The 12,535-nt window shown below is 55.2% G+C and overlaps 1 protein-coding gene across 1 annotated transcript; it reads right to left on the bottom strand.

Moving 5' to 3' along the window:
* Positions 1 to 6,297: 6,297 nt before the first annotated feature.
* On the bottom strand, positions 6,298 to 9,640 carry CCDC8 (coiled-coil domain containing 8). Its single transcript, XM_055250005.2, has 2 exons — positions 7,131 to 9,640; positions 6,298 to 6,809 (listed from the first exon to the last, which is right to left on the bottom strand). Exon 1 carries the CDS (start codon positions 8,843 to 8,845, stop codon positions 7,217 to 7,219), a length of 1,629 nt encoding a protein of 542 aa, XP_055105980.2. The 5' UTR covers positions 8,846 to 9,640; the 3' UTR covers positions 6,298 to 6,809; positions 7,131 to 7,216.
* Between the last annotated feature and the right edge of the window lie 2,895 nt (positions 9,641 to 12,535).

The following is a 12,535-nucleotide window of genomic DNA, read 5'->3' as shown; positions in this document are numbered from 1 at the left end:
CCAGATGCGCCTAGTGGGGAATGTGCTGGAAAGATACGCCCCCTGGAGGGAGTGCGCCCAGGGAATTGGGAGGAGCGTTTGAGATAAAAGGAGTGGCCGCGTAAAGGCCCTAGGTCTCGCAAGGAAGGGTCTCGGGGCGTCCCAGGCCCTGTTCTAGGTGCAAGACACAGGAACCTCCTGGAGCGAGCACGCGGTGGGGAGGCAGGGGGTATGCCTCCTAGATGAGGAGGAGATCCACGCATTAGGGAGCGAGGCCTGCTGGGGACAAAAGTCTGGCAGGCAGGGCCCGAGGAGGGCCGGGGCGGGAGAGGGTTTGCAGTCATCGTAAACGGGGAGGCCTGGAAAGCCCTCACTGAGGAGGTGCCAAAGACCCCAAGGAGGTGAGGGGTTGCGGCCGGCAGATGCCTGGCGAAAGCGCATAACGGGAGGCGCGGGAACAGCCAGGTTAAAAGCCCCAAGCCAGAGTGTGATAATAGGGGGCTATTAATGTGTGACTACTGCCCCTCCCGTGCCAGGCTCGGTGCTGGCATAGGGGAGGCAGTGGGGCCAAAGAAGGCCACCTGCCTCCATGGTGGTCGCCGTCGGGTTGGATTTCCACGTGCCTGGAGTTTAAAAGTGAGGCAGCCTGGAAATGAGCTTGCAGAGTTCGCTGGGGGCGTGGGGGAGGTTTGGCCGTGTAGACTTTCAGAGAGAGGGCCCAGGCAGGGACCTCGATCCTGAACCCGCCCCCCCACCCCCCATCCCAGAGCCAGCTCAGAGACAGGGGCGCCCTAAAACTCCTAGGGACATGACCAGGTGCTGGAAGGAGGGAGAAGTCTGGGTTCCCGGGACAGAAAAAGACACTCCCTACCCCCATCCGGTTCCCCAGACCGGGTTTCCACTGAGGCCTCGCCTTCCCCAGCGCAGTCTTCGCCCCTTGCATAGGAGGCCACATCTACATGTAGATATGCAGAGAGCGTGTCAACGCGCAAGAGCTGCAGCGCCCCATTTAGCCACCAAGAGGCGCTCCAGGGCCGCTGGTTAAAATCGTGCGGGAAGAGATAGCTTGGCGCCAGGAGTTCAAGACCGGCCTGAGCAAAATAGTGACCCACCCCCAATCCCCGCTCCCCGCCTCTCGTCTATACAAAAATAAATATAAATAAAATAAGCAAATAAATATTACATCGTGCCGGCGTTGGTGTTTCCCGAGCACTCGAAGTGCCGAAGTTTTCCCTGGCCTTTCTTTGAACGCTAGACTGCAGAAAGCGGCAGGACAGCGCTTCTCAAAGTCAGGTTCTGGACCAGCTGCGTCAACGTCTCCTGGGAACTAGATACACATTTTCGGGCCCACCCGCGACCTACAGAACCCCTTTGGGCAGGCAGCCCAGCAAGCTGAATTTTCGAAAGACCCCCCAGGCACCTGCGACACGGGACCAGTTTGAGAAACGGTCCGGCATCACAGTTTGAGACCCCAGCTGTGGGGTCTTATGGTCTCTAGGATCCCTAGGGTCACAGTTGTCAGCCCCGGCTGCCCATTCCTGGGAATCACTCGGGAAGCTTTAGGGACTGTTGGTGCCCTGGACCATCCCGAGATTCTGGGAGTGGCTCCTGTGTGCATGCTGGACTTGGGCTCCGGGTCATTTCAGGGGCAGCCGGGGCAGGGACTGCTGCCCTAGGGTCTCTGTCAAGGCTGGCGTGTGCAGTGAAGAACTGGCTGCTGCTGATACGTAGCATGAATAAGACGAGATGACGTCTCCTAGGGTTGATTTGAGAACGAACACATCACACCCTTTTCAGTACCCTGAGCAATGCTGGAAGGAAAGCTCTGCTATGATCCCCCTTTCCCATGAGGACATGGAGGCACAGAGAGGTCAAGTAACCAGCCCAAGGTCACACAGCTTGCAAGGGGCGGTGCTGGGGGAGCCAGGCATCTGAGCTCCAAATTTCTCTCCTGTCACACCCTGTGGGCCTGGGAGGGGGACCCACAAATCAGAAATCCTTCCACCACCATGTCTTTTTTTTTTCTTTTTTTTTTTGACATAATCTCGCTCTGTCGCCTAGGCTGGAGCGCAGTGGTGCAATCTCGGCTCACTGCAACCTCCGCCTCCTGGGTTCAAACAATTCTCATGCCTCAGCCTCCCAAGTAGCTGAGATTACAAGCACCTGCTACCACATCCAGCTAATTTTTGTATTTATAGTAGAGACGGATTTTTGCCATGTTGGCCAGGCTGGTCTCAAACTCCTGACCTCAAGTGATCTGCCCATTTCGACCCCCCAAAGTGTTGGGATTATAGGCGTGATTCACTGTACCCAGCCCCTCCACCCCCATGTCTCAGGGTGGCATCCCTCCCCTCCATGTCTGTGTTCTGCAATCACCTGTGGCCTCTTATTTTCCTCTTTGGTAACAATGAGGAGCAGCTGGGCCGGGCGTGGTGGCTCACGCCTGTAATCCCAGCACTTTGGGAGGCCGAGGCGGGTGGATCACGAGGTCAGGAGATCGAGACCATCCTGACTAACACAGTGAAACCCCATCTCTACTAAAAATACAAAAAAATTAGCCGGGCGTGATGGCAGGCGCCTGTAGTCCCAGCTACTCGGGAGGCTGAGGCAGGAGAATGGCATGAACCCGGGAGGTGGAGCTTGCAGTGAGCCGAGATCGCGCCACTGCACTCCAGCCTGGGCGACAGAGCGAGACTCTGTCTCAAAAAAAAAAAAAAAAAATGAGGAACAGCTGGACTGGTCCAGATGAAGGCTGATTCAGAGCCCAATCTCTGGTTTCCTGGGCTTCCTCCTGGAAACCTTCGTGCATTTGAAACCACACCCCAGAGGCATCAAGGGACTGACTCACCCTGCAGGTGCTGTTTGAAGGGCCCTGGGATGAAATATAATAGCGAACACCCTGTTCTGTCTCAGTTACTAGAGGGCTCCCCCTACCTGTGGGGCCTGCCTGAATGTTCACGGTGGGGATGCTGGGAACAGGAGTTCAGAAAAGGTTGTGTTCACTCGAGGGGGAACAAATTTTGACTCAGTGGGGGATAGACTTGCCCAAAGCCTCAGGGCCACCCAGAAAGGCTATGCAAATAAGACCCAGGGATGGCCGGGTATACGAGTAAGACTCGGGAGGCTGAGGTGCGAGAATCACTTGAACCCGGGAGGCAGAGGTTGCAGTGAGCTGACATCGTACCACTGTACTCCAGCCTGGGTGACAGAGACTCTGACTAAAACAAAAACAAGCAAACAAACAAACAAAAAAAACCCAGGGAGACGGTGTGAAACTCTGTTTCTTTTTTTTGTTTGTTTGTTTTTGTTTTTTTGAGACAGGGTTTTGCTCTTGTTGCCCAGGTTGGAGTACAATAGCGCAATCTCAGCTCACCGCAACCTCCGCCTCCTGGGTTCAAGTGATTCTCCTTCTACCTCAGCCTCCCTAGTAGCTGGGATTACAGGCATGCACCATCACACCCAGCTAATTTTTTGTATTTTTAGTACAGATGGGGTTTCACCATGTTGGCCAGGCGGGTCTCGAACTCCGGACTTCAGGTGATCCACCCACCTTGGCCTCCCCACGCTGGGATTACAGGCGTGAGCCACCGCGTCCAGCTGGGAAACTTTCTGCAAGCATCTGTGTGTCTGTGACTGCCTGGCTTTTGAGTTTCTGTGTGATAACATGTGAGTGTGCCCATGTGGCTGAGGGAATCAAAGTGTCCAACGGCATCCAGCAGTGTGTGACGAGTCCTGAGTGGGTGAACACGTTGACATTTCCAAGTATGTCAGTGTTTGTGTGAATGGGTCTGTGAGTGTGTGGGGGTCGGCTTCCCAGAGCAGTGGGTCTGTGTGCCTCTGTGAGTACATGTGTGTGCACTACGTGTGTGTCCGAGTCTGTGTCTATGTATGGGCAGGTTAATCATAATATCTGTTGGTGAATGTAGGTCTGCCACATTCTGAGTGTACGTGTCTGTGGTATGTGCCGTGCCTGGATCCCAGTGTGCATGTGTCTATGTGTGTGTACACACGTGTATGGCAGTGAGAGAGACTGACCCAGTGTTGCCTGATGTCTGTGAAATCCACACAGCTCCTCGTTTAAATCCATCTTGCCACTTGTTTGGGGTCCACACCACTTTCTTTCTCACGGGCCCCCGATGTTCCCCCGAGACCCCCCATAGCTCTGGGCACTGCAGGGAGGAGCAGAGAGACTCACTCTGAGCCTTCATTTCCTGCATTCATGCCGTCGGCTCCTCCCGTCTCCGAATCCCTCCGAACATCTGTCTCTGCTGTTCCTTTTTACCTTCCAGCTCCTCAGGCAGGCCAGGTCCCCATGGTCACGAGACCTCTGCCCTCCGAAGTGGGCAGCGACAAAGGACAGCCTCCCTCCCCACCACCAACCAGAACCTTCCCACCCAGCCTCTCTTCCTCCCCACACCTGCAAAACCTCCCCTCCAGGTGAGGTCCACAGCTTGTATTTCTTCCAAACCCCCCAGGGCCTTGTTCTTGCCAGGCTGCGAGCCGCAGACTACACGGCCAAGTATCCCCCAGCATGCACAAACGGGCTCTAGCAAGACCATGCGGCGCGCCAGGCAGCAAGCAGCGCCAGCAGTAACCACTCCATGCAGAAAAGAGCTGGGGTGGGGCGCAGTGGCTCACTCCCATAATCCCAGTGCTCCGGGAAGCCAAGGCCAGAGGATGGCTTGATCCCAAGAGTGCAAGTGAGCCGTGATTGCAACACCGCACTCAGCCTGGGTGACAGAGCCAGACCCCGTCTTGAAAGAAAGAAAAGAGAAAAGAAAAGAGAGAAAGAGAAAGGAAAGAAAGAGAGAGAGGAAGGAAGGAAGGAGAGAAAGGGAGGGAGAAAGAAAAAAGAGAAAAAGGAAGGAAGGAAGGAAAGAAGGAACGAAGGGAGGGAGGGAGGGGGATGGGGAGGAAAGGGGAGATGGGGGGAAAGGGGGGAAGGGAGGGAGGGAAGGAGGGAGGAGCATGGAAGAGAAAAAAACAAAAGGAGGGTGGTGGGATTGAATTCTTTACTTTCCAGAGAAAAAAATAAACTCAGGCCAGGCCTGCAACCAGTTAGGAAGATAGCCTGGCCCTTGGACCTCCATGAACTCCCTTTTCTCCTGCCCTCAGCAAGGCTAGAGTGTGGTCATTTGCTGTTTTTCACTGCTGGGGGTTGTGGGGACACAAGGCAATACAGAGGGAGGCCCCGAGCTTCCTCCTAACCTCCACAGGGCTTTAGCAACCCAATTTCTTCCCAATTATAGGAAGCAGTTGGCCGGGCACAGTGGCTCATGCCTGTAATCCCAGCACTTTGGGTCGCCAAGGTGGGCGGATCAGTTGAGGACAGGAGTTCAAGACAAGCTTGGCCAACATGGTGAAAACCCATCTCTACTAAAAATACAAAAATTAGACAAGTGTGGTGGCACACATCTGTAGTCCCAGCTACTTGGGAGGCTGAGGGAGGAAAATTGCTTGAACCCAGGAGGCGGAGGTTACAGTGAGCCAAGATCGTTCCACTGCACTCCAGCCTGGGAGACAGAGTGAGACTCCATCTTGGAGGGCGGGGGGGTGGGGGGGGGTGGGGGGAAGCAGCAGCAGCAATTTAATGCACGATACACACAGCCTTTTTTTTTTCTTTTCTTCTTTTTTTTTTTTGACAGAGTCTTACTCTATCACTAGGCTGGAGTGCAATGGCACGATCTCGGCTCACTACAACCTCCACCTCCCGGGTTCAACAGATTCTCCTGCCTCAGCCTCCCGAGTAGCTGGGACTACAGGTGTGCGCCACGAGGCCAGGCTAATTTTTGTATTTTTAGTAGAGATGGGGTTTCACCATGTTGGCCAGGATGGTCTTGATCTCTTGACCTCGTGATCCACCCGCCTCGGCCTCCCTAAGTGCTGGGATTACAGGCGTGAGCCACCGCGCCTGGCCAACCACAGCCCCTCTTTTGGGCCTTTTCCAGTTGCAATGATTTTTTAATGTGTCCAGTGGCCTGGTTGCCCAGATGTTTGTAGAGCTTGATGCAAACAGAATTCAGAGCCACACAGGCACCGCTAGCAAATCCACATCTCTGGTGCCGAGGGCCCCAGAATCTGTGTTTTGAATGCATTTTTCAGACACTTTTACCGTACCTTATAACCAAGATCGGGTGAGGTGTGCAAACCAAGGGCCCTGTCCGCTCCAAACCAGCAGAGCCCAGGGGCATGAGGATGGCAAGCGAAGTGACAACATAAACACAGATGTCTCCATCATCAAGGATGGGAGTGGAACAGACAGCAAGGGCCAGGTCACCCCCAGAGCATTCGTCAGTTGTCAAGTCCAAAGCTAAGAAATCAGTTCATAAATGTTTTTTTATTTGCATGTTGGCTCAAGCCCTCTTTTTAAGTCCAAGGAGGCAGTCCACGTTAAGTGTGCAGGCAAAAAAGAGATGGGAAAAGGAGGCAATTTCTCCCCTGCCCTCCCTCTCTCCCTGTATCAAGCTGAGCACCTTGAGTTGCATTTGAGGAAATTAAAACTATAGGTGACGCAACCCCATTGTATGGAATTCTTTCTTTACATTTTTTGGGTTGCTACAAGGAATCAGTATTTTTTTTTTTTTTAAATCAGGTGCTGTGTGTGGTGGCTCACATCTGTAATCCCAGCACTTTGGGAGGCCGAGGCAGGAGGATCACTTGAGGCCAGAAGTTTGAGGCTGCAGTGAGTTATGATCATGCCACTGCACTCCAGCCTGGACAACAGAGTGAGACCCTGTCTCTAAAAAATTTTTTAAAAAATCAATGCATGAACAAAACTTTAACAAGAGAATGAAGAGGGTTGTTAGGTGGAGACGCGGCCAGCACTCCACCTCCACTTTCTTTTTTTTTTTTTTTTTTTTTTTTTGAGACAGAGTCTTGCTCTGTTGCCCTGGATGGAATGCAGTGGCGCGATCTCGGCTCACTGCAAGCTCCACCTCCCAGGTTCACGCCATTCTCCTGCCTCAGCCTCCCAGCAGCTGGGACTACAGACGCCCGCCACCACGCCCGGCTAATTTTTTGTATTTTTAGTAGAGAAGGGGTTTCACTGTGTTAGCCAGGATGGTTTCGATCTCCTGACCTCGTGATCCACCCGCCTCAGCCTCCCAAAGTGCTGGGATTACAGGCGTGAGCCACCGCGCCCGGCCATCCACCTCCACTTTCAAGTTCAGAGGCAGAAAGAGCACCTCTCCCTCCCACACTTGGAGGCAGGGCCCGTGGGCTGTCTCCAGCCCTCGCCTCAGAGCTGGTCTTCTTGCTCTCCCTGCTCAGCTTCTGCTCTGGCCTCAGCCCTCAGCACCCTGAGGTTTCTGGCCTCGCCTGCTCTGGGGACTCTCTTGGGCAGGGTTGGCAACGGGGGAGTGTGCCAGAACGCTCTCCGGCGCTTGCGAAACCATGAAAAGCGTCCAGGGGTCTGGAACCTTACTGTCTTGACCTGTTTCCGGGCCCTGGCTCCTGGAGCTGTTCCTGTGGCCCCTTGGGCAGCTGAGGCTTCAGCTTCCTGGATACCTGGGGCCCCTGCCCTCTGATTATGTGCAGCCTCTGCCCTCTGGCCAGCCCAGGTCTGTGCCCTCTGATTATCTGCACCCTGGACAGCTGGGTCCCTTTCCCTCTGGTCATGTATGGCCTCTTCCCTTTGATTATCTGTAGCCTCTGACCCCTGGTCAGCTGGGGCCTCTGCCCTCTGATTATCTGCGCCCTGTGGCCTCTGGTCAGCTGGGGCCTCTGCCCTCTGATTATCTGCAGCCTCTGCCCCCTCGTCAACTGGGGCCCCTGCCCTCTGATTATCTGCAGCCTCTTCCCTCTGGTTATCTGCAGCCTGTGCCCCATCGTCAGCTGGGGCCTCTGCCCTCTGATTATCTGCAGCCTCTTCCCTCTGGTTATCTGCAGCCTCTGCCCCCTGGTCAGCTGGGGCCCCTGCCCTCTGATTACCTGCACCACCTTCCCGCTGGTCAGCTATGGCCTCTCCCCCCTGATCAGCCTCGATGGCTGCCCCCTGACCTGTGGGCGCTGTCTGCTCCTTCCTGCGGCGTCGAAAGGAGGCCCAGTTGATCTTGGGCCTCCATCGCCTAGGGGAGGCCTGGGGCACACAGACATCTCCCGCGTTTCCCACGCGATCCCCCGGGCACTCCCCCGGGCTGGTGCCGTCTGGCGCCGATGATGCCCCTGCGCTCTCCACTGCGGTGGAGGCCAGCCGGGCCTCCTCCACCCCGGGGCCCGCCCTCGGCGCCCAACCCTTCACCCTCCGTTTCAGCTTCCCCCAGGACACCTGGCTGACATACTCCCGCCACCTGTCCGCCTTGGACAGCTGAGGCCCCAGGTTGTCCTCAAACATGGGCACTGGCAGGTTGACGCGACGGCGGGCAGGCGGCGCGCTGGGTTGCTTCTCCTGTCGCCGGAGGAAGGCCTCGACCAGTTCCTCATCATCCTCGCTCTCCAGGTCGCTTCCCAGGAACTTGCTGCCCAGGTAGCTGACGGGCATTTTGCGCACCTTCTTGCCCCGCCGCGGGCCCTGGCGGCTTTTGTCTCTGGAGGTCTCGAAGTCGCTGAACTCGCTGTCGCTGGCGTTGCTGCTGTCGTACGTGCCCACGACCAGCCGGGGCGGAGGAGTCACCATCTGCTGCACTCTCCTCCTCACTCGGGGCTCCTTGGGCTTTTGGGGAGGCTGGGGCGGGTGCGGGGTGCTCTTCTCGATGATGCGGGCCACGTCCTCCAGGGTGCGGCCCTCTTCTTCCAGGAACTGGGTCAGCCGCTCCCGAAATTCTGCTTCCTTGGTGGCGGGCTTAGAAATGACTCTCCAGACGCCCCCGGCCAGCCTGACCTCCCGGGGTATGAGCAAATAGTCGACGTCCTCCCCGATCTGCAGCATCCCCACCGTGGAGTCCTCCTCCTTGCGGAACACCTTGCCGATCTTCTTAAATGTCCCCACGGGCTTTAGGGCTTCCACGAGGACGTCCAAATCCACATCTTTGCAGACATCGGGGACGCTCCAAAGAATGAGGCAGTCGGGGGACGGCAGGAAGCCCCAGGGGAACCAGCCCCCCACGTGGCTTTTCTCGAGAGTCTTTAAGATCTCCAGGGTGATATCCGGGGTGAGGGGGCAATGAGCCCCAACAAACTACCGTAGCCCTTAGTCTTGAGGGAGGGACTGGGATGGGGGGAGTCCCAGCAACGCTGACCGGAGAGTCTCACCTCCCCAGCCAGGGACAAGCCAACGCCTCCAATCTCTGCGCCTGCAACAAGTCCAGTCTTGACCAAGTCCGGCTCCCCGACCAAGGACTTGGGGGAATCAATTTCCAGGATGCCTACGTGAGCCGGGGGCGAGGTCAGTCCCAAGGCTCAAGGCCCACTCCAAGCTGGAAACTTGGTGTCCCAGCTCCAAGTTGGGGCGCGCGGGCTGCCAGCGACTCTTCTTGCCCCAGGCCCCAGGGACGCGGCTGGAACTTGGGAGAGGACTTCGCAGACAAAGACGGTCCAGCCGAAGCTATTCAAAATGGCCGAGCCGCTGGGAGGCCCCAGCCCGGGCCCCCAGTAGGGTCCCCCGCCCCCAGGCAGGCCGCCACCCAGCTCCAGGTTGACCTTGACGCGCCGCAGCCTGCCAGCCCGCGCGCTTAGAGGCAGGAAGTTCCTCCTCGCCCTCCGCCAGAATGAGGCCCACCTTCCCCCGTCTCATCTTACACTCCCAGAGTCTGGAAGACTGACAGGGGGGCTGTCCACTCCCTTCGGGGCGGCCTCCTTCCCCTCCCCCACAGGGGTGTGGCCGCGCCCCGGGCCTAGCTGGGCCCATTGCTTCCCAGCGAAGCGGCAGTGGCCCACGTCAGCACCTTTCCTGAAAGGCAGCGGTTCCCAAACCTGCCATCGGAAATGTGCAAGTTTCCAGCCAAGTCCTGGAGGTGGGTGTGCTAGTGGATTCTACTTTTTGAGAGCCACTGGCACCATAGATTAGCATTTTAAATTCACGCGACTATCGGTACCCGTACACCACCCATATGCGTGGGTAGAGAAATGGGTACCGGGGTCTTATTGCAACAGTCCCACTGTGACGCTTGGCAGGTCAGGGCTCAATACATATTTTTGATTGGATGAATAAACCTAAATGTTCATGGCCAGGCGCGGTGGCTCATGCCTGTAATGCCAGCACTTTGGGAGGCTTAGGTGGGTGGAACACTTGAGGCCAGGAGTTCGAGACCAGCCTGGCCAACATGGTGAAACCCTCGTCTCTACAACAAATACAAAAATTAGCCGGGTGTGGTGGTGCGCGTGCGTAGTCCCAAACTACGCGGGAGGCTGAGGCAGGAGAATGGCGTGAACCTGGGAGGTGGAGGTTGCAGAGATCGCGCCACTACACTCCGGCCTGTGCAACAGAGGGAGACTCTGTCTCAAAAAATCAAAAGTGCAAAAAAAAAAAAAAAAAAACCCACAAATAACAACAAAAAACCTAAAAGTTCATGAGTAGAGACGGCGTCTATTTTATGGTAGTATCTTACAGTGAAATATTTTGCAACTTCGAAAAAAGAATGAGATGGCTAAGGATAGGCACGGTTTATGAGGCGCTTCCTATGTGGTAGGCACCATTCCCAGTGCGTTCTATGAATGAACTCAGGATATCCTTGCTATAACAGGAGACTGGTAGCATGAATACAATTCCCATTAGACAGCTGAGGAAACTGAGGCCCAAGGACATAAAACCACACTCTCAAAGTCACAGCCAGGGGGAGTGGTTGAGTTTGGATTTGAATCCAGAATAGTCTGCCTTTTGTGTCGACCAAAGAGTCAAGATGGCCGGGCGCGGTGGCTCACGCCTGTTATCTCAGCACTTCGGGAGGCCAAGGCGGGCAGATCACAAGGTCAGGAGATCGAGACCATCCTGGCTAACGCGGTGAAACTCTGTCTCTACTAAAAATACAAAAAAATTAGCCGGGCATGGTGGTAGGTGCCTGTAGTCCCAGCTACTCGGGAGGCTGAGGCAGGAGAATCTCTTGAACCTGGGAGGCGGAGGTTGCAGTGAGCCGAGATCGCACCACTGCACTCCAGCCTGGGAAACAGAGCGAGACTCCGTCTCAAAAAAAAAAAAAAAGTCAAGATGTGGACCAATGCAAGTCGCATTTGGCCGGGAGCTCGGTTCTTGAGACGTGAGTCTACCGAAGCTCCCGGCAGTTGAGAGGCGAGTCTGCCGAAGCTCCCCGCCGAAAAAAGCCAAATCCTTCCTTAACCTGGTGTCTGAGGGGTTTTGTCCGCGACGACTCCTGCTACAGTACATGCGACTAGCATTGGTCCACATCTTTGGAACCAGGCATCGGGAGATATGCTCAATAGGCCTTGTTAGGAATCCTCAAAGGTACATGGTAAGGCCAGTGCCATCGATCATCTTTTTACAGATGGGGAAACTGAGGCTGGTCTGAAGATCTAATATTAGAACCAGATCTTGGGCACTAGCATAAACACAAGCTGACGCTAAAGACACAGCTAATTCCATTCTCCTAAATGTGTTGAACCATTTAACCACTTAACAGCCACAATACTTGCAGTCACTCTTGCCTGGATGTGTACAAATCCCCCTCACTGGGCTCCCCGCCCCCCGCCATCACTGCTTGCAATCCAGGCCCCATCCAGAAGCTGGGTGCATCTTTTAAAAATTTAGGTCCAATCTGTCTCTACTCTTTTGAAAATTCTCCATCTCAGGCTGGGCATCGTGGCTCACGCCTTTAATCCAGAACTTTGGTAGGCTGAGGCGGGTGGATCACCTGAGGTCCGGAGTTTGAGACCAGCCATGAGACCAGCCTGGCCAACATGGCAAAAACCCATCTCTACTAAAAAATACAAAAATTGCTGGGCGCAGTGGCTCACGCCTGTAATCCCAGCATTTTGGGAGGCTGAAGCGGGTGGATCACCTGAGGTCAGGAGTTCGAGACCAGCCTGGCCAACATGGTGAAACCCCACCTCTATTAAAACTACAAAATTAGCCTGGCGTGGTAGCGCATGCCTGTAATCCCAGCTACTCCGGAGGCTCAGGCAGGAGAATCGCTTGAACCCGGGATTCAGAGGTTGCAGTGAGCTGAGACCGTGCCATTGCACTCCAACCTAGGCAACAAGAGCGAAACTCCGTCCCAAAAACAAACACAAAAACAAAAAAACCAAAACGAAACAAACAAAAATACAAGAATTAGCCGGGCGTGGTGGCACATGCCTGTAATCCCAGCTACTGGGGAGGCTGAGGCAGGAGAATCGCTTGAACTGGGAGGTGGAGGTTGCAGTGAGCCAAGATCGCGCCACTGCCCTCCAGCGTGGGCGACAGAGCGAGACTCCGTCTCAAATAAATAAATAAATGTTATCTTATTTAACTCATAAAGGAACCAGGCAAATTTTTAAAGAGGGAACGGAGGAAAAAAGAGACGGGCGAGAGGGAAAGAAAAGATGTGGGGGCTTAGGGGAAGTTAAGGTCTCAGCGAGCGGCCTGTTCACAATTACTGGCTTATTCAGGTTGTTTTTCCCTTGCAGAGCCAGGTCGTTGGGCGTCGCTGGATTTTTCTCCTCTTTCTCCCTGGCTCGGTCCCAGCCG

Source organism: Symphalangus syndactylus, chromosome 17 (genome assembly GCF_028878055.3).
Source record: "Symphalangus syndactylus isolate Jambi chromosome 17, NHGRI_mSymSyn1-v2.1_pri, whole genome shotgun sequence".
Lineage (NCBI taxonomy): Eukaryota > Metazoa > Chordata > Mammalia > Primates > Hylobatidae > Symphalangus > Symphalangus syndactylus.
The sequence above is the reverse complement of the archived record's forward strand: the minus strand, read 5'-3'. Positions and strand labels throughout refer to the sequence as shown.

Excerpts from the sequence above, each read along its gene's own strand:
- CCDC8 (XM_055250005.2), bottom strand. The coding sequence starts at position 8,845 with ATGCTGCAGATCGGGGAGGACGTCGACTATTTGCTCATACCCCGGGAG.